Source organism: Muntiacus reevesi, chromosome 20 (assembly GCF_963930625.1).
Source record: "Muntiacus reevesi chromosome 20, mMunRee1.1, whole genome shotgun sequence".
NCBI classification, from domain to species: Eukaryota; Metazoa; Chordata; class Mammalia; order Artiodactyla; family Cervidae; genus Muntiacus; species Muntiacus reevesi.
In genome coordinates, this window is record NC_089268.1 from 33,372,159 (window position 1) to 33,394,886 (window position 22,728).

Sequence of the window (22,728 nt, forward strand, 5' to 3'; positions counted from 1 at the left end):
GAAGATCCCCTGGAGAAGGAAATGGCAACCCATTCTAGCATATTGCCTGGAGAATTCCATGGACAGAGGAGCCTAATGGGCTACAGTCCATGGGGTTGCAAAGAGTCGGACATGACTGAGTGACTTTTACATATACACACAATTAATGTATTTATTCATATTTAACATTTTGTACACCTTAACGTAAAGATGGGCTCCACAGGGACTAATAACCTAAATGAGAAAGGTAAGACTGTAAAAGTAACAGAAGTGTAGAATATCTTTGTGACCTAGAAATTGGTGACTTCCTGACAAACAACATTTCAAATGTACAGCTCAAAAGGCAACCCCCTGCCTATGCACACACACAAAACCCTGGTAAATATGAATTCATCAGTACTAAAGATTTCTGCTGAACGGAGGACATGGACAAAGACATATAATAGTTTGGGTGATTATTTTTCAATATTTACAACCAACAGGGTAATATGATCTAACATATAAGAAGAAAAAGAAAGTGGTTAGTCACTCAGTCACTCACGAATCTTTGTGACCCCATGGACTGTAACCTGCCAGGCTCCTCTGTCCAGAGGATTTCCCAGGCAAGAATACTGGAGTGGGTTGCCATTCCCTTAAGTAAAGCAAATTGACAAGAAAGGATAGGAAGCTCAATACAAAAATGAAGAATGGATATCAACTAGCATTTTACAGAAGAATCCCCAAAGGTCAATAAGCATATGAAAATATGCTTAAATTCGTTAATTATCAGAAAACTGCTAAACCAAAGCAATGAGATGTTACTGTAGGGTTTTTTTGTATTGATAAAAATAAACCGAGGAACTGCCAAACGTTGTCAGAGATATAAAGATATAAAAATCTTCATGCATGTGGCAGAGGTGTGGCTGTTGCAGCTAGGCTAGAAAATAATCCAACCGTGACTAGTCAGAGGAGGTTTATGGACCATACACCGTGATCTATCAGTCTCTCTTCTGGTGTATGCACCAGAGAAATCTTGTTGTGGTGGAGTCTGTGGGTCTACCATAAGGAGGGTAAATCAGTAAAATGTGGTAAACCACAGAATACTTACAGTTAGAGGAAGTGGACTAGATGTACACGTGGCAACATGAAAGAATCTTAAAAACAGAGCATTGAGTGAAAAAGAGTAAGAAACAGACTGGAGACCCAGTACCATTGATATGAAGTAAAATGTACACATAAAATATAATGCATACTTTGCACAAGCATTCAAATGATAATCCTGTAGGAGAGGAGAGAGAAATAACAATGGGAAACAGATAAAGGGAATAAGTAAATAAATAAGTAAGTAAGTAGCTTTGCTTGGACTGAATATAATGTGTCATGAACTAAAAAATATGGTTAACCTCGTCCTCTTTACTTGAGGTCCTAAATGAATGAATGAGGCCATTATTCATTCATCCATTCTTTAATATGTATTGCATTACAGTCCATTTTTTAGAATGACCCAATTTTTGTTCCCTCTAACTAGTTAATAAGTTCTCCTTTCTCTTCATACTTTACCAGCTTGAGGCATTCTTAGTTTTTCAGACTTTTCTCCTTTGAATCAAAAAATATCATCACTGTTGTTTTAAATTAAGCTTGTTCCTCAAGCATGATGCTAATATATTTTCCAAATGTGTTTGCCAGTTTTTGTTGGTGGTAGAACTTTTTCATCTTACATTTGTATATATTCAGATTTTCCACTGGAATTGTTTCCAGTGCTATTAAATTTAGAAGTCCTCTCTTTGTATTCTATTTTTAGCCACTTGGAAATGCCTCATTGTGTCTTTAATAAACTAGATAATAAACTAGAATACTTAAATAACCAGTTGCACAACACTATTGTTAGATAGCCCTTCCTTTTTCACCCTCTCTTAGAATATTAAAGCTGTTTAATAACTTACTTAATAACTGGGACTTCCCAGGTTGCGATAGTGGTAAAGAATCCACCTCCCAATGCAGGAGATGTAGGAAACATGGGTTCAATCCCTGGGTTGGGAAGATCCCCTGGTGTAGGAAGTAGCAATCCACTCCAGTGTTCTTGCCTGGAAAATCCCATGGACAGAGGAACCTGGTTGGCTACAGTTCATGGGGTCACAAAGAGGTGGACACGACTGAGCAGCTGAGCACACACATTTCTTTTCCTGCTTTTCTTAAGAGAGAACAATTCTAAAGAAGGAAAATCCTTACAAGTGGATATCAATGCAGTTTTCTGAGACTCTCCCATAATACTTTGTACTTTTGAATTGATATTTGTTATTAATAGTATATAGTCTTGTCAATACTGAGCTTTCTCTTTAACTCTTCATTCTTCAAAGATAAAATAATTGCTATAATAATATTATTATTGATTAAATGCTTTCTTTGTGCGAGGCATAGTGCTGGACACTGTTGGATCTCTTATATTGTTTACTGCCTACAACAACTCTATGAAGTATGTGTCATAACTCTATTTTATGATCAGGCAACTGCAGCCCAGGATGTTGATAATAAGCAGCCCAGTCACAATCCCCACCCTGATGTTTCCAAATCCAGCACTTTTTCTATTTCGTGACACTGTTTTCCAGCAACAATATAGCCTGAAAATAATAATAAAATGTATCTTTATTGTATTGCTTGCATTTTCAAGGACACAGTTTAATAATAGTGGTGACATTAAATGTCCTTTGTGTATTTCTGATTTTATTAAGAAAGCCAGTTGTGCTTTGTTATTAAATAAGTTGATAACTCTTACTAGGAAAATGTTAATTAATATGCTTCTATTAAATTCTTAAACAGTATTTAAAAGATATAAAAATAATAAACCACCATGTGCCCAGCACTCAGCTTAAGACATAAAACATACCTGACATACCTGAGATTCCATGAGCTCCTTAAGTGTAGTATGAATAAAAGAAATGAATGGGTGTCAGTCTTCAGCCCTCATCTCAGTAGATATTGCTTGACCTAAATTAGCATTGCTTTTTGTTTCTGATTTCCTTTGATTTTTGAACTCTGAGTACCTGAGCCGTACATTTCTATTTCAGTGATGCTTTTTAAACATCATTTTGTTGTTGTTACTAATTCAGATTCATTCCCCTTTGGTTGTAGTTGTGGAAAAGAGTGAAGAAAATGAACTTTTGCTTCTAGAACTGAATCCTCCTAACCCCTGGGATTCAGAGCCCAGATCTCCTGAAGATTTGGCTTTTGGGGAAGTGCAGGTAAGGAAACATTAAATTATAATTATCTTAAAAACAAAAATAAAACTAAGATACACACACACACACACACACACACACACATATATATATTTTATATTACCTTGAATATTTTTGGATGTGGCTACTTAGGACTTACAGTATAGTTATCCTGAACTCTTGAGCAAATTTTTTAGAAACACCCAGAACTTGGCAGGGATTACAAGGTAATATATCCAGAAAAACAACAACAACAAAGCAGAAAACCTTTTAGCAGAGGTCCCAAAGGAGAGTCATGCAAAACTATGGAAGGAATTCAGAAATTTCCATTGATTCCAAATCACTAATAGATGAAACAACCAGTTGTCTATCTCTGCATGTTGCCCTGAGATCTTCACAAACCTTGTTCACTTCCTACCTTTAAAAGAATTTCCTCCAGAGAAAAAGCTTTGGTAGTTTGGGAGAATTAAACAATCCAAAATGAATTTTTCCGATGTATCTGGGAAGCTTGTGGAAATGGGTTGTTAACTTTTCTGAGGAAGCAAATGGGACCCTATCCAGAATCGGCATAATCACCTGAATTTGGTTTGCTGACCTCTCTGTACCCTCTGCTTTGGCTTCTCACCCTGGAGTTTCTACCCACTTTATCTCTGCTCTGGGTGTTTTCCTTTGTTCTCTGGGTGTGCCAGACCAGAGGAAGGGAGTGAAACCCTCATTTAGAATCCTCGAGTCTATGCCAGCTTCTTAGTCATTGTTGATAGCCATCCTCAGAGGACCCTGACTCCCTGAGCGAGTCAGCAGGTAAGTTAGAAGAGAAAGTCTCACAAGTTCTGTTTCTCCAGGCTGCGTGGCTATGGCAGCCCGATCTCAGGTGGCTTCCGCCTGCAGCAACTCAAAGCAGGATCTCAGTTCCCCGACCCAGAGATGGAAGTCAGGCTGCGGCAGCGAGAATGCCGAATCCTAGCTCCTGGACCGTGAGGGTCAGGGGCCATGGTTTGTCTGCTTTGTAGAAATAAATTTCAACAAAGAGATGGAAAGTAGTGAAACAGATAAAGTATTTATTAGGAGGAGAGATGTACATGTGAATAGATAGAGGGTTCAGAGAGAAAGAGTCATGCCATCCTGGTAGTTTAAATCACTTACATGGGGCATTTCTTTGGGGTTTCCTTTGGCCAGTCGTCTTGCTTGACCTAGTTCTGAGTCGTGTTTGGCTCATCTCGGGGTCCTCCCATATGTGCACCTGCATCTCTTAGCCAAGGTGGATTCTAGTTAGGAGGCCTACGGGAAGGTCCACATCACTTACTATGTGGTGGTGTCCCCTCCCTATTTGACCTCTGAGTAGCCTCTCTGTGTGTGTGCAGTTGGAAGATCTCCTTGACCTTAAGAATGAAGAACGCGTGATCTTTTTATCTCTTATCTGGACAGGGCTCAGTTTCTCCTCCTTCCTGCTATTGTCTTTGTCTTGGAGTATGTGTCCTCAGGGGACAGACTCCAGCTGCCCAGCCAGGGCTCACCTGTCTCCTGCCTCAAACCCACCAGGAATCATTCAACATTCATTCGGTGGCTATTTCCAGCCAGTCTGGCAATTAAATCCCCAAGTATCTGCCATTACATCTTTAACTGCCTTTCCTTGTAAATCGTGCTTTGAAGGGCTGATAGCAAAAGATATTCTGCAGTGCAGACTGTAAATAAGCATTTAGGAGTTAATTTAGATAGAGTAGAATTGGATGAATCAATTGGTTTGACACCTGAAATCCACCATGAGCATTTCTTTCCTAACAAAGCAGCGATGTGTGCCGGGAGTTGTTTTCTATTTAAAGGTCCCCACCTCAGTGAACATGCTCAGGAGCAAAGTTCTCCAACCTGACTTGTCCGCTAACCAGCCCAGTTCATTGTTGCTGACGGATGATGACTCAATAATCTGATTCTCACTGTCTTCTGACAGATAACATACCTTACTCATGCCTGCATGGACCTCAAGCTGGGGGACAAGAGGATGGTGTTTGACCCTTGGTTAACGGGTCCTGCTTTTGCCCGAGGATGGTGGTTACTACATGAGCCTCCATCTGATTGGCTGGAGAGGCTGTGTCAAGCGGACCTAATTTACATCAGTCACATGCACTCAGATCACCTGAGGTAATGAAGTCTGAGCCGTGAACTCTGAAGGAAATGCTGCAGTAATGGCATCACTGATTTTCAGGTTCTTTTGTGATCCCTGCTTAATTTGAGGCCGATTCAGAGGGACTGATGAGAAGAGAACTAACTTGGATAAATGCGTATGTTTGTGTAGCATAATTTTTAAAGTGTTTTCATGCTTTGGTGGTTTAGTCGCTAAGTCATGTCCGACTCCTGTGACCCCATGGACTCTAGTCTGTCAGACTGCTCTATTGGCGGGATTCTCTAGTCAAGAATCTGGAGTGGATTGCCATTTCTTTCTCTAAGGGATCTCCCCAATCCAGGAATCGAACCCGGGTCTCCTGCCTTGCAGGCAGATTCTTTACCAACTGAGCTATGAGGGAAGATATTTTCATGCTTTATACCGTTACAAATGCAAAAGGGGCCATTGTGGGAGGAAGACAGGAGTTAACAACCCTCCACGCTCTCACTTCCCACCCTCAGGCTACTTGATAAAAGGATAAAAGTCTAGGTTTAAGGATCATGAATGTCGACTCCCTTTTCCAGTCCAAGTTTTATGGCAGGGACCAGTACACAGGGTGTAACTCTTCTCAGTTTTACAAGCCATATGGTTGGTGTTACAGTGACTTAGTTCAACTGTGGTACTACAAGAGCAGTCATAAATGGGCCTCAGTCAGCCTGACTGTCTTCTAATAAATCTGATTTATGCACAATGACATGTGATTATCATAAAGTTTTCTTGGGTCACCAGATAGGATTGCCCTTTTGATTTCCTTCTCAATCACTTAAAAAGGTAAAAGGCATTCATAGATTATAGCAGCAGGTTGCTGTGATTTGCCAACTCTTGGCTCATAGCATTTCAACAACAATGAGCTCCCACCTTTTGAACCCTGAGTCCACTTCATCCTTTATTGGAAACACAGCTGTGTGATGTGAAGGATAGGAACTGAAACTTCCTTAACCCAGGTCATCAACAGGAAGGAGAAAAAGGAGTTTGAATTTATAATCATCAACAGAAAGGAGAAAAAGGAGCTTGAATTTATTTATTTTATTTAATTATTTATTTATTATTTTTATACTTTCTTTTTTTAATATTCATTTCCATTGTGGTTGATCACAGGATATTTTTTTTCGTTTATTTTTATTAGTTAGAGGCTAATTACTTTACAATATTGTAGTGGTTTTTGTCATACATTGACATGAATCAGCCATGGATTTACATGTATTCCCCATCCTGATCCCCCCTCCCACCTCCCTCTAATTTATAATCGTCAACAGAAAGGAGAAAGAGGAGCTTGAATTTATAGAACCATACCTATTTGCAAATGAACGGTTACCAGAAGAGATGGGGTCAGATTTCCAACCACCGGTTTCATTTCAGGGTCCTCCTTCTTCATCCTTATTTAGCAGTTTGTGTCACAGCCTCTCCAGTGCTGATATAAACATACAGCCCTGCTCACTTGTTCTAACATGAAGCAATTTCACCTTATTTTTCTTTGTTGTGACTTTATGTGACAAAGTTCACATGAAGGAGACTCTTTGATAGAAATGCCCATGATGAGGGGAAGTATGTTTGCTGGTTGACCAGCCCCTTGATTTTTCTGTTGAAAGCATATGAGGTCTCTAAGGCATGAATATGTTCTCTCTCTTCTCTTTAAGGAAACTAAAAACTTAAGTAGTTAGCTGCTTTAGTAACAAATTACCTTCAATACACAAAAACTGAACATCACCAGCTGGGATATTGTACTAAGATTAAAAATCTGCTATGGACTGCATGATACCTTTGATCCATGCAAGCTTCTGGAACCAAAGATGTACAACTGCAGAATTATGAAAGTTCTGGGTTCATGCATTGTGTAATATGGTAATAAAAGCTATATATGACAAACCCACAGCAAGCATCACCCTCAATGGTGAAAAATTGAAAGCATTTCCCCTGAAATCAGGAACAAGACAAGGGTGCCCACTCTCACCACTACTATTCAACATAGTGTTGGAAGTTTTGGCCACAGCAATCAGAGCAGAAAAAGAAGTAAAAGGAATCCAGATAGGAAAAGAAGAAGTGAAACTCTCACTGTTTGCAGATGACATGATCCTCTACATAGAAAACCCTAAAGACTCTTCCAGAAAATTACTAGAGCTAATCAATGAATATAGTAAAATTGCAGGATATAAAATTAACACACAGAAATCCCTTGCATTCCTATATACTAACAATGAAAAAACAGAAAGAGAAATTAAGGGAACAATACCATTCACCATTGCAACAAAAAGAATAAAATACTTAGGAGTATATCTACCTAAAGAAACAAAAGACCTATACATAGAAAACTATAAAACACTGATGAAAGAAATCAAAGAGGACACAAACAGATGGAGAAACATACCGTGTTCATGGATTGGAAGAATCAATATTGTCAAAATAGTTATTCTACCCAAAGCAATATATAGATTCAATGCAATCCCTATCAAGCTACCAACGGTATTTTTCACAGAACTAGAACAAATAATTTCACAATTTGTATGAAAATACAAAAAACCTCGAATAGCCAAAGTAATCTTGAGAAAGAAGAATGGAACTGGAGGAATCAACCTGCCTGACTTCAGTCTCTACTACAAAGCCACAGTCATCAAGACAGTATGGTATTGGCACAAAGACAGAAATACAGATCAATGGAACAGAATAGAAAGCCCAGAGATAAATCACGAACCTATGGACACCTAATCTTTGACAAAGGAGGCAAGGATATACAATGGAAAAAAGACAACCTCTTTAACAAGTGGTGCTGGGAAAACTGGTCAACCACTTGTAAAAGAATGAAACTAGAACACTTTCTAACACCATACACAAAAATAAACTCAAAATGGATTAAAGATCTAAATGTAAGACCAGAAACTATAAAACTCCTAGAGGAGAACATAGGCAAAACACTCTCCGACATAAATCACAGCAAGATCCTCTATGACCCACCTCCCAGAATATTGGAAATAAAAGCAAAACTAAACAAATGGGACCTAATGAAACTTAAAAGCTTTTGCACTACAAAGGAAACTATAAGCAAGGTGAAAAGACAGCCCTCAGATTGGGAGAAAATAATAGCAAATGAAGAAACAGACAAAGGATTAATCTCAAAAATATACAAGCAACTCCTGAAGCTCAATTCCAGAAAAATTAATGACCCAATCAAAAAATGGGCCAAAGAACTAAACAGACATTGCTCCAAAGAAGACATACAGATGGCTAACAAACACATGAAAAGATGCTCAACATCACTCATCATCAGAGAAATGCAAATCAAAACCTCAATGAGGTACCATTACATGCCAGTCAGGATGGCTGCTATCCAAAAGTCTACAAGCAATAAATGCTGGAGAGGGTGTGGAGAAAAGGGAACCCTCTTACACTGTTGGTGGGAATGCAAACTAGTACAGCCACTATGGAAAACAGTGTGGAGATTTCTTAAAAAACTGGAAATAGAACTGCCATATGACCCAGCAATACCACTTCTGGGCATACACACTGAGGAAACCAGATCTGAAAGAGACACGTGCACCCCAATGTTCATCGCAGCACTGTGTATAATAGCCAGGACATGGAAGCAACCTAGATGCCCATCAGCAGATGAATGGATAAGGAAGCTGTGGTACATATACACCATGGAATATTACTCAGCTGTTAAAAAGAATTTGTTTGTATCAGTTCTAATGAGATGGATGAAACTGGAGCCCATTATACAGAGTGAAGTAAGCCAGAAAGATAAAGAACATTACAGCATACTAACACATATATATGGAATTTAGAAAGATGGTAACGATAACCCTATATGCAAAACAGAAAAAGAGACACCGAAGTACAGAACAGACTTTTGAACTCTGTGGGAGAAGGTGAGGGTGGGATGTTTCGAAAGAACAGCATGTATATTATCTATGGTGAAACAGATCACCAGCCCAGGTGGGATGCATGAGACGAGTGCTCGGGCCTGGTGCACTGGGAGGACCCAGAGGAATCGGGTGGAGAGGGAGGTGGGAGGGGGGATCGGGATGGGGAATACGTGTAACTCTATGGCTGATTCATATCAATGTATGACAAAACCCACTGAAATGTTGTGAAGTAATTAGCCTCCAACTAATAAAAAAAAAAAAAAAAAACACCATGTGGGACTAATTTTATGCAGGTTATATAGAGAAAACAGTATCACATAAACTAAGTGATTGCTTTGTAGTACCTGCTAAAAGATGCCCATGGTCCTGTGTGTTAGTTGCTCAATTGCATCAGACTCTGTGACCCCATGGACTGTAGCCCAGCAGGCTCCTCTGTTCATGGAATTTTCCAGGCAAGAATACTGGAGTAGTTTGCTATTTCCTACTCCAGGGGATCTTCCCAGGGATTGAACCCTGGTCTCCTGCATTTACCACCTGAGCCACCAAGGGAGAAACAGGCAGGAAAGCCCAGGGTATTTTAGAAAACAGTCTTTAGTCAAACAAATGTGATTTGTTATGTAAATATATGAGTATTATATTAGACTTCCCAGATGGTGCTAGTGGTAAAGTACCCGCCTGCCAATGTAGGTGATATTAAGAGATGCGGTTTCGATCTCTGGGTCTGGAAAACCCCGGGAGGAGGGCATGGCAACCAACTCCAGTATTCTTGCTTGGAGAATCCCATGGACAGAAGAGCCTGGCAGGCACAGTCCATAGGGTCACAAAGAGAAGGATACAACTTAAATCACGCAGCAGCAGCACACATGGGTATGCTAATGAATAGTATTTATCGATGCCAGTGAGAATTTTCAACAACTTAAAAATCACAAAGCATTAAACATTGATTTTAGAATAACCTATCCTAACTCCTAAAGTCCCTTAAAGTAGAAGATATAGTTGGTTAACCCAGAGATTGAAGACATATTCAAAGAATCCTTGATTTTTCCTCTCCAGATTCTACGTATTTAATATAGGTCTGGAACTTGAATATTAGTAAATGAGTAGTTGTTAAATGTAGTTAATAAGTGCTGATATGCTGATTTTGTTTATGCTTTTCTTATTAAATATCTTATTTCACCTGACATTATACTCTATGCACAAGTCTGATTCTTAAACCAGACAGCGTATTCATTTAAGTTGACATTGCCTGCTAGTAGAAGAAGCACTAAGTTTCGGATCAGAAAACCTGAATTTGAATACCAATTTACTATTTGTTAGCCATATATTTTTGAGTATGTGTTCTTATTTATTAAAAACAAACATAGAGCTTTTTTTTTTTTTTTTGGTAAGAGGAAATAAAATACCATAAATAAAAAGCTAGTGAAAATGCCTAACACCATGATTGATATATGTTACCTAAACAGCCTTTTGTCTATTATTCATGTTTTGCCACACCCTACAGTAGTATATAATCCTTTGATGTAATAAATGCTCAGAAATGAGAGTTGACAATCTGTGAAGATGTTCAAAAGTGCTCGGATGGTTAATTGTATGCTGAGTTGGAATTACTCCAAATGGTGGATGTTGTTTTCTTCTACACTAAATTTTACTGTCTTGCCTAGCTGGTAACTGACTCTCCTTAAGGACAAATAATTCATTCTGTATGCCACCATATGGCTATCAATCTGTTGATGGTTGAAAAAGCACCTAATAATGGGCAGTTCATAGGTTCTCCTCTTTTTATGACCAAGACCTTTCTTTTATTGGGAGCTGCTGGTTGAGAGGTGAGAAAAAATGAAGATTCTGAAGACCCTCGCCTACCAGAAACCTCTTCAGCAGGACTTTTCCACTTTGTACCTTCTGTTAGAACTACCCTTGCTCAAAGCAGCATCAGTATGGAAAATGGAATTTGCACTCCTGGTTTGATGTACACAGTGTGGTGTATGATATGTTTTCCCAGTGAAGAGAAATCTGCTAGGAAATTCCCCTCATTGTTACAGTCAACTTTGAGGAAAAATCCTGTTTTTTGGACTCTGGGGAGGGTCTGGTTTTTCTGTTCCTTGCTTCTTGGTCAACATGTTGGTGTGAGGGGCAGTCTCATACTAGACGATCCAATTTTTTCACCTTTCAAACTTCCCATCTTTCTGATCCTAGTTACCCTACACTGAAGAAGCTTGCTGGGAGAAGACCAGATATCCCCATTTATGTTGGAAAAACAGAAAGACCGGTATTTTGGAATCTGAATCAGAGTGGTATCCAGTTGACTAATATCAATGTAGTGCCATTTGGAATATGGCAGCAGGTCAGATATAAGTGTTTTCTCCACACTTTTCAGTTATATTTTCTGGGGGTAAATTTTTGGTAGTTGCTTTAATACTGAAGAAGCAATGGCTTACTTTTTCCATATGTAGTACTATGCAAGTATGTATTACTGTATAAACCTCTATTTGAGCTAAAATAAAAAGTAGTTTTTCTCTCCATAAATCAACGGTATGACTTTACTGGATAATAAATCCAATTCTGAATAAAAGGGATTTCTTTCCAGAAGAGATGATCGTTTACTCAAATATTGAACAAAAAGTCAAACTGACATAAACAGTTGTTGGTTTTATTGTTAAATTCCAGGTAGACAAAAATCTCCGATTCATGATCCTGATGGATGGCGTTCATCCTGAAATGGACACTTGCATTATCGTGGAATACAAAGGTATTCTCTTATTTTCATCAGCAATGAAAAATGAAACATGCTCTTGGTAGGAAGGATAGTGATAGCTATCCAAAGTTCCATCCTATCTTCATCTTCTTCTTCCATTTTCCATAAGATATAGTATATTCTATCCCTGTCTTAGGAAAATGGACTGTCACTGAGATAATCTCAGAAAATATGTCACTCAGAGAAAAATTTAACAGTAACATACTCTGTGTGGTGACAGATGCAAAGATTTTTTTCATAAGGGAACAGATACTCTTTATTTCCCCTATGGTAACATCTTCAAAACTGCCTTTATTGAATGTTTTACTTTCATATTGACATATTATTATGTAATGTAATCATACACTTCTGCTTTTCTTGTGAGAAGATGGCTTTACCCCAGCAGTCATTAAATAGAATTTCCAAAAATTTGAGAGATTTGTGTTGATTTGGTTATTTTCCCCCCTGCATCATTTGAGCTGAACATCTGAAGATAGTTGGCTAAGGAAAGTAGTCTATCTATGATCTTGATTATTATCCTCATCCAGAACAAACTGAATCAGACAGGAGGAGTTTGATTTTGTTGGCCTGGGATTTCAAACTCTGGTGTTCAAGATTTCACCTTGAGTATTTATGCTGCGTAATTTTTCCACAGGTCATAAAATACTCAACACAGTGGATTGCACCAGACCCAATGGAGGAAGGCTGCCTGTGAAGGTTGATTTAATGATGAGTGATTTTGCTGGAGGAGCATCAGGCTTTCCAATGACTTTCAGTGGTGGAAAGTTTACTGGTAATACTTTATATCAGAGTGATGCCAGGGAGCAGGCATGGCACTTTGCTAAATGCTTTGCGAATCAATACAAAGATAACTAAAACATGGTTCTTCCTTGCGAGAAGCTTACAGTCTCACTGGGAAACCAGACTTGCAAATCACAGATTACAGACTAAAGCTCCCAGCTCAAAGTGTGCTGATGGGGCATGAAAAAAACACTAAGGGGATTAGGGAGCATTTCAGGATAAGTCAAGAAAAAGAATCATTTGGATCAATTGGATTCTTGATGTAGACCATAGAGCAGAACACAAAGAGTCTGACATTGGTATTCCAGGCTTAAATGCTCTTGGTATGAGGTTCAGAATAGAGTGTGGGCACCTTGAGATAGGCATATGCCCTTGGCTTGATGGAGTGCTCATACCAGGGAGCGATGGGGAAAAGAAACCCCTGTAAAGTATGGGGTTACAGGGGTCTGGGGAGCAGGGGAAATAGGCAAATAGTAGTCAAAGAGTATAAACTTCCAGTTATAAGGTAAATATGGTCTGGGGGTGTGATATACAGCATAGTGACTATAGTTAACAACATTGTGCTCTATACTTGAAAGTTGCTAAAAGAGCAGATCTTACGTGTTCTAACACATGAAACGTGGTAATGAGGTGACAGAGGTAATAAGCTAACCTTATTGTGGTAACCATTAGGCATGCATGCATGCAATGAAATCACCATGGTGTGTACTTTAAACTTATGTAAAATTACACATCAGTTATATCTCAAAGCTAGAAAAAAATGTGCAATCCAAGGGAGAAGCATTTCTGCTCTGGGTCTAAGTGTAGTGCTAGGTTTGGGATAGGGGAGGGTGTGTAAGTGGTACATTTTGTTCATACTTTTGCTCTGTACTAGCATTGAAAGTGCTTCATATATGTTCATTTAATAAATGCATATGTTTTGTAAGCGATCTCTGTTTAATGATGTGACAGAAATGCCCTACTTGCAATATGAAGAAAGCCTTGTACAGTTCCTTCCTTTCTTCTCTTAAGTCTGTATTCATTGCTTCCCAGAATGTGTCACCATGTGAGACATAGAGGGGAGGTGTTGTCCTTAGGAGGTTAACAATGTGACTGGGGAGGCAACATACACCTACGAAAGGTAGCTAGCAGAACTCCATCCTCTTTTTTTTTAAGATTTATTTGTTTGATTTTTGGCTGTACTGTGTCTTCGTTGCTGTGTGTGGGCTTTCTCTAGTTGCGGCGAGTTGGGGCTCCTCTCTAGTTGCGGTGTGTGGGCTTCTCATTGCGGTGGCTTCTCTTATTGTGGAGCATGGGCTCTAGGCATGGGGACTTCGGTAGTTGTGGTGCTTCGGCTCAGTAGTTGTAGCTCTTGAGCTCTAGAGTGCTGGCTCGGTAGTTATGGCGCACAGACTTAGTTGCACCACAGCATGTGGGATCTTCCTGGACCAGGGATCAAACCTTTGCCCCCTGCGTTAGCAGGAGGATTCTTTACCACTGAGCCACCAGGGAAGTCCCAGAATGTCATTCTTATGTGAGTATGTGTATGTGTGTGTTTGCATGCGCACATATATTTAAAAAGGTCTGGAATATACCAGAGCGTTAATAATTAAATGTTATTTAGTGATCAGGTCTAGCTTATGGATAACTTAGTTTTTTTCTGTCTCCTTGTCTGTGTACAACAGATATTCATAGCAGTAGTAGTAGGAGCAGTTCCCTGACACAGTGTCCCACATGCTCTGGGCCTTGCCTAAATTCTCAACTTCCTTTACTGCCTGTATCCCCGTTGCTTGACCGATGTCAGCCCATACTGGCCTGCTTTTTGTTCCTCAGACTCAATACACTGAGTACATCCATGCCCTGGTCTTTGCATGTGCTGTTTCCACTGCCTGAAGTGCTATTACCCCTGCCCTCTGCACAGTGGCCAATTTCTCTTCTATGTCTGTCTGTATTCTATGACTCCGATGCCATCTTCACTAACTGCCCTGTCTAATACCCGCCTCCTCACCCCAGCCACTCTCTATCCCATGATCCTATTTTACTTTCTTCCTAGGTCATCACTGTTTGAAATAAACTTATTTATTATTTGCATCTTTCACTAGAATGACTACTCCATGAGAGCAAGGAACTGCTTTATCCTGTTCATCATTATATTTTCCGTGCCTTGAACTATTTTGGCTTATAGTAGGTGCTCAATAAATATTGAACAAATGAATGAATGAGCAAATGAACAAACTGTGAGCTAGGCATCACGATTCCATTTCACAGAGGAGAAAACAAACTTAAAGAATTTAAGTGGTGGAGTTGCGTTTTGACCCTAAGTCTTAACTGACTCCAACATCCAGGCCCTTGACGCTGCACACCCCCAGGGTGTAACAAACGTGCTTTACATTTATAATCCACCCATATAGCAAAGCCATTTCCATGTTAGAAGAGCATTTAGCAATACAAGAATTACAGTGCTCTTAAAATATACATTCATGCAAGGTACATGCCACCCTGTGTATTCAGCTAGGTCCACATGAATTGCCATAAACAAGGAGAGGCTTCAGTGTCTTTGGCTAGTTCAGGAACATTTTCCTAGTAACCAAATGAAATTTGCAAACTAAAGCCACTAATGACAAAGAGTTTTGGTCTACATCTGAGTGTCAGCTGTCAATTTTTATCTCCTGAAAGATTTCTTTACTAGAGCTTTTGTTTTTCTGTGATTTCTGAACAGAGGAGACTCTAATCCAAAACCTGTCATTCCAGAGGAATGGAAAGCCCAGTTCATTAAAACAGAAAGGAAGAAACTCCTGAACTACAAGGCTCGGCTGGTGAAGGACCTACAACCCCGAATTTATTGCCCCTTTGCTGGGTATTTTGTGGAAGCCCACCCATCAGACAAGTATGGCTGGACATTTTGTATAACATAATCACACACAAGTTAATGTATTCTGGGATGGATGATTTAGTTCTAAATGCAACATGGAATGAGAGAGAGTAATTGGTAGGAGTCTGGAGTTTATTTAACAAGCTGCCTGAGAATGGAGAGCATGAATGAAAGCAGTGGTTGGCAGCTAGAGTTAATCCAGATAGATTTTTGTCCAGAAGGATCCTGGAAAGGATAAAGGCAAGTTATATGTATTCAGTATTCACTAGAAATTGAACTGGGGCATTTAATCAAGTCATTTAGTCTTCCCAATGACACTGTAAGGTAGGTATCATTATGCCTGTTCAAGTTGGTTGAAACTCAGAGGTTAAGAGATTTGCCCAAATCACTCTGCTGGAAACACTGGAGTTAAGAAATGAATCCTGGTATGCTTAGCTCTGGAGCTCTTTTCTCTACACCACACTATATCTCAGAATAGAGACTGTATCATTATCAAGTTATATTCTCATTTTTGAGTGTCTGAAAGGATTTCTCTTGCAGCAGCATAACTTCTAGATCTTGTTTTTCAAGTGTATTTTTTGGAGGCCAGTGAGAATTTCTTTGAGAATGTTTGAAGGTTTTCATTTTAATGTTCACATGAAGTTTGGAGGAGTAGAGTCTCCAAACCTGATCCAGCGTTACCTGGTACCTGTTCTGATTGCTTGGTGTCATGAGAGAGGGCCAGGAGATCCAGGAGAGGGTCAGATGACTGGGACAGCAAAAAGGACAGTCAGAGAGGTAGCTCTGAATCAAATGGCACTGAACCATTTCAGTATTTTAGCAACTATTATGCGTTCTGACTGAACATCAGTTCTGTCCTTGAAACTATGGAAAAAGAAACAGAGAAAAAGATTTTGCTGCCATTCACAGCTTTCACACATCACATTATATGGAAATACCCAAGAACTGAGGGGCTGGACTGTGGTGATATTTCGCACGCCACACTGTCTTGGACAGTGATGAGCCTCTGTTAAAGGATATAAAGAGAAAGCATGTCCAAGATCAATCTGAGAGAGTCTGCTGGAGAAGGTGAAACAGTATGTTGTTCTATTACTTTCATGTTCTTAGTTATGGGTCACTCAAGGGAAAAGTACAAAATTGATAGAAATATTTACCCCATGACACTGGAGAATATTAAAGTTAGGTCAGTGAGGAAGTATTTCTGAGCTTGAATTAAAAAAAAACAAGACCCAGAGGGTTTCCTTATTTGGCTTCATGTTAAGTGTTTCATGTCAAACCTTATAGTCTGAAGGCAGATAAGTTAAGCATCCTTAGGGATGATCTTTTAGTCTAAGGTTTGACCAGAGAAGAGGAATTAGATAAAATAATAGACCTTTGAAGTGTTTTAATCTATTACCTAAAGTGTGAGAAGGAAATAACTGTTTTGCAGGGGACCCATAAAAGGGATCTCTGCCTGAAAGGTTAAGAATGGAGCAGGTGGCTTAGAGAGGTAGAGAGACAGTCTGTATCTGTGGAAAAACAGAAATACGGGAAGAGAAAAAGAATGCCTTGTATTCATGGAAGAATTCAAGTAACTGGATTTCTAGTCATCAACTATGGAGACCATCAGGTAGTAAAATAGTATTTTTGAAGTGGTTAAGGAAAAAAACGGTCAACACAGATTCTATTTCCAGTGAAAATATCCTTCAAGAATGAAGGTAAGATAAAAACATTCCCAGATGAAAGGAAAACTAAGACAATTTGTTACAAGAAGAGCTTCTTGAAGACCAATGGCAAAGAAAGTTATACAGATAAAAGGAAAATAACTCTAGAGGGACACTTGTGGAGGAACCGCACTACCCAATTGTAAGACTCACCGTAAAACTACAGAAATCAAGACAGCATGATATTGATGAAGGGATAAACACATAAGTCAGTGAAATAGAATCTAAAACTAGATCCACCTACATATAGCCATTTGATTTTTGACAAAGGTACAAAAACAGTTCAATGGGGAAAGGATAGTCTTTTCAAAGAATGTTATTTGAGCAATTGGACATTCATATGCAAAAAATGAACCTCAGTGTACACCCCACACTGTATCCCCAGAAATTAGTCTAAATGAGTCATAAATAAAAATGTAAATATAAAACTATGAAACTTTCAGAGGAAGATATAGGAGAAAATCTTCATGAGCTTGGGTTATGCAAAGGCTTCTTAGATATGACGTCAAAAGCACAATCAGTTAAGTGAAAATTTTAATACACTGGGCTTTATCAAAACTAAAATGTTTGCTCTGTGAAAGATACTGCTAAGGAAGTAAAATGACAAACTGCAGACTGTGAGAAAATGTTTGCAAGTCATATATCTGATTAACAATTTGTGTCTAAAATATATAATTAACTTTCAAAATTCAGTGTAAGGAAGCAAAGAACTCAGTAATAAATGGGTAAAATATTTGAACAGATACTTCACCAAAGAAGATATATTGATGCAAATAGGCATAAGAAATGATGTGCCTATATCATTAGCCATTAGAGAATGCAGATTAAAACCGCAATGAAATAAGAATTAAAAGTAATAAGTTATTTAAATTAATAAAATTTTAATAGAATTAAAATTAATAAATAAAATAAGATTTAAAATTAATAAAATTTAATAAAAGATTAGCGCTGTCCAATTATGACAAAGATACAGAACAATAAGACTTCTCAGACATTGCTGTTGAGAATTCAAAATGATATAGCTATCTGGAAAACAGTTTGACTGTTTCTTTAAATACACATTTATCATACAATCCAGAAGTTCCACTCATGGGTAATTACCCTAGAGAAACTAAACTTTTATTGGACACAAAAACTACACACAAATACTAATAGTAATTCTATTCATAATTATCAGATCAACTCAAATATTCTTCAACAGGTAAATGGATAAACAAGCCATAGTATATCCACACTATAAATGCAATAAAGAACAGATAGCTGTTGATATACACAACAACATAGATGAATCTCAAAGGCATCACGCTAAGCGAAAGAAGTCGGCCTCAAAAGATTACAAATTGTGTAATTCCACTTATATGACATTCAAGACAAGGCAAAACTCCTGAATGGAGAGCAGATTGGTGGTTGCCAAGGGCTGGGCTGAGGGGAGAGTTTGACTGACTGGCCAGCACGAGGGAGTTTTGAGAGAACAGTTTATAAAGCAGGGAGAACTGCTCCGTATCCTGACTGCAGTGGTAGTTGCACAAATCTACACATATGTTAAAGTTCATAGAGCTGATCACCCCAAACAGTCCAAAAATTGGATCTAAGTAATCTTAAAAATTAAAAAACCTAAACAGTTATTCTTAACACCTCAGCCATATTAATTAAAGCTACATGTTTATTTAGATGATATTTGTAAGGCAGTGCATATCTTAATATATGCACATTTTGTATGAGTCACAACCCTTTGAAAGAAACAAAATATACAGTTTATTCATTTAGTAAATCTTGAAGCATAGCTTTATTATTTTAAATGTTAAAATCTTATAGATGTTGTAATTTTTTTACAAGATTCTGTCAGTTACATAGAGCATCTATTTCATCACACAGTTACTCAGCTGTTAACGATAAGTGTCTTTATGAGCAAACACCAGTGCCATCTGCTTCATGAAGATCCCCTTTATGATCAATAACTAGAGCATTTTGTGTACAAAGGGCAGGGACTTCCCATAAGCAGACAGGGAAAGCATGTGTCATTCTACTCAGAGTACATTTATGTGTAAATTTGTTGGGTAGTAAAGAAATAGTCCTTGAGATTCATTTTTATGGCAAAATCCTATAAGTGCTGACCATAATTTCCCATCAACTGAGGCTTCAGAGTACAATAGGAGAAGTAGTGTACATGGAATTTAGGCTCTTCCCTACTACCACTTATTAGGACCAATTTTTTTTTTTTTTCTCACTTTTCTGGGCTTCATGTGTCTCATCATTAAAACCTGACTGCTTCCAGTTTGAAGTTCTATGTTGTTGGGTGACATATCTACGTGTGTCTTGTCAATTAATATGTCCTATGTTCCCTTCATTACTTCTTGTTGATATTATGTAGCTGTCTCACATCTTCCAAATATTTTCAGGTAGACTGGTCTAAGGCTAAATAACAATTTCTTTTGATCAATACTGTTCATCATTCATTCATTCATCTATTGAGCAGCATGTTCTTGGTGCTGGAGAACCAGGGATGAAATGATTGTCTTCAGAGTTGGAAGAGAAAAAGAATGATAATGTAGAATGATAAATGGTGTGGCACATGCATGTTCTGAAGGCAGTGGGATACAGGTGGGAGTCAGAAAATGACTACTGGAAACTATGAATGGGACGATTGAAACAAAGTTTTGAAGTATCAGTAAACCCTGATCTATCTTGTTAGAAAGAAAGATGCTGAGATGAGAGACTGCTGTTCAGTGTTGGGGACAGAGGCAGGTGTTTGAGGAGGCGGGGAGGGGAGAGCGGAGGGACCAGACAGTGAACACCACTGTGTGCCACTCCACATGACTTAGATTTATCCTTAAGGGTGAGGAGCCCAGGAAAGGGGTCCAATGAGCAGAGACATGATCAGATGGGCACCAGGGAGGTTAGGTCGTATGTGTGGTGGGAAGGGAGATAGGAATATCGATCCTGGAGACCAGTTTGAAAATCATTACAACAATCTCAAAAGGACTGATGAAAAACATTGGAGACTGAGGAGAGAATTCAGATCCTAGAAATATCAAGGAGGTCGCATTGTGAGAACTTGGAGAAGAACTGGATGTGATGGCTTCTTACCGATGGGACACTTGACCACTTAACATGATGCTGGCATTTAAAGTGATTACAAAGCTATTCTTCTGTGTATTAGTGGATGGCAGATGTTACCCTTGGTACTCACAATACCCCTCAGAGGGTAGCATCTGGATGTGTATCAATTTTATTATTATTTTAGAGATAGAGACAAAGAAGTTAAAGAATTTTGTGAACGCCACACATTGTGTTTTAGGAAGAGTAATGTGATAGCGTCATGTTTCTCAGGAGGCAAGGAAACCAGTTAGTGAGTCATTTTGAGAAGAGAGGTAGGAAGATGAGAACAAGAGGTGAGACTGCTTCAAATTGAGGGCTGTACCGGTGGAAGGACATTCACATGTGCAAGAAGGAAGTGGTTAGACATCTTTGGGTGGACAGACATCTTTACTCATGTCTGCAAAATTGATCCCAAGATCATAAAAAATGTAAGTCACCTTGGAGCTATGAAATTGCAATGCTTACACATGTTTGTATATCTGGCTGAAAATATCTATCCAGTCTAGGTAGCCAAGCTGTAGCACAGGAAAGTAAAATTCCCTTTAACAAAAATGCTTGGGTCACCCATGTCTGATGAAGTACAGTGACAAAGCCGGTTTCTCTGAATCTCTCTTTTTTGACTCCAGCACCACCACAATTACCTTCCCAAATAACATTGAAATTGATGACTCAGAACTTTTCCAGAAAGACGGTGGTTTGTAATTAAATTTGGGAGATACTCAGCTCTGATCAATAACACAATGAGAAACTAGATCTCAGGAGGGGCTATGACCGAGGATTTGTGTGTGCTCTTTTCTAACCAGTGGATTTTAATGGTTTTGAATGGAAAGACTTTTTTGGGAGGAGGCATATAAAACACAGAAATTTATTTCTCACACATCTGAAGACTGGAAAGTCTAAGATCAAGGTGCTGGCAGACTTAGTGTCTAGTGAGGGCCTGCTACCTGGTTCATAGATGCCTATCTTTTTTAATATAACCTTACATGGTGGAAGGGGTTGGACAGATTTATCAGACTTTACTCCTAAAGTTGGGGAGAGGCTCCTCATTGTGGCCTCCTGGGAAGATCAAGCCCTGCTCTGGCGATAGAGAGCTGGATCAACACTGCTGATCTGGGACAAGTCACCTGGCTCCTCTGATCCTTAGTCTCTTTCTGTATAAAATGAGAGTGATAATGGCAGGTATCTTATTTGTGGGTTGTAAAGATAAAAACAATTAGTTCATGCTATTTGCTTAGCATTTACATACCAGATAATATTTAATCATCTATATATTTAATTAAAGGGCTTTCCTCATAGCTCAGTTGGTAAAGAATCTGCCTGCATTGTAGGAGACCCAGGTTCAGTTCCTGAGTTGGGAAGATCCCCTGGAGAAGGAAATGGCACCCCACTCCAGTATTCTTGCCTGGAGAATCCCGTGGAGAGAGGAGCCTGGCAGGCTACAGTCCATGAGGTGGCAAGAGTCGGATACAGCTTAGCGACTAAACTGCCACCACCACCATATTTAATTAATATTAAATATGATAAGACAAACCAATATTCTATACACCTGAAACTAACACACTATTGTAAATAACTATACTTCAATTTAAAAAAAAAATCTGGGAAAAATAAAATATGAGTGTGCTATTCCCACCTCTTTATAATAGTCTCCCTCTATCTAACTTCAGTTCCAATCACTATGTGATTATTACTTAAAAACAAGTTATAAATGCAACCTTCTTTGGCTAATAGCTCTTCCCTAATTAGGAACATTAGCCCAGATATAATCTTTATTTTTCCTGAGGTAAGTAGAGGGGGATTGGGAAGTATGAATGCAGAGGAAACAAAAATTCTGTCATTGTTCTAATCAGAATTTCAACTGAGAATAAGCTTTCTGACATGGGAATGTCCTTATTTCTCAGGTATATTAAGGAAACAAACATCAAAAATGACCCAGATGAACTCAACAATCTTATCAAGAAAAATTCTGATGTGTTAACATGGACGCCGCGACCTGGAGCCACTCTTGATCTGGGAAGGATGCTAAAGGATCCCACAGACAGGTTTGGCTTAAATACTTAATAGAGAATAAAAATGATTCAGGGATTTTTTTTCCAGTTTTATGAGAAAATAAAGGACGTACTTATGGCCCCTTGGTAGGTCCCTATTCATAGGAATATTAAGGTTTTGGTTTTTTTTTTTTTTGAGTAGCATCCTAAACTTATCATGAATTAATATCCATACATCACTTTTTTAAACAGAAGTCTTACCATTCAAATAAAAACTATTAAATAAATATCTTTCAAATCTAGGGGATGAAAGATTGAATTTTTTTCTCAGTCCTATAAATAATTTTCTCATCCTGTATAATAG

At 38.6% G+C, this 22,728-nt stretch overlaps 1 protein-coding gene across 1 annotated transcript in view; it reads left to right on the forward strand.

Moving 5' to 3' along the window:
• Positions 1-22,728, forward strand: part of LOC136151236 (cytidine monophosphate-N-acetylneuraminic acid hydroxylase) — an 80,613-nt gene that overhangs the window by 43,121 nt on the left and 14,764 nt on the right. Inside the window, exons 6-12 of the mRNA XM_065912181.1 lie at positions 3,088-3,197; positions 5,119-5,309; positions 11,385-11,532; positions 11,856-11,937; positions 12,578-12,715; positions 15,454-15,589; positions 22,278-22,418. Of these exons, the coding sequence (XP_065768253.1) occupies positions 3,088-3,197; positions 5,119-5,309; positions 11,385-11,532; positions 11,856-11,937; positions 12,578-12,715; positions 15,454-15,589; positions 22,278-22,418 (946 nt within the window). The remainder of the gene's footprint in view (positions 1-3,087; positions 3,198-5,118; positions 5,310-11,384; positions 11,533-11,855; positions 11,938-12,577; positions 12,716-15,453; positions 15,590-22,277; positions 22,419-22,728) is intronic.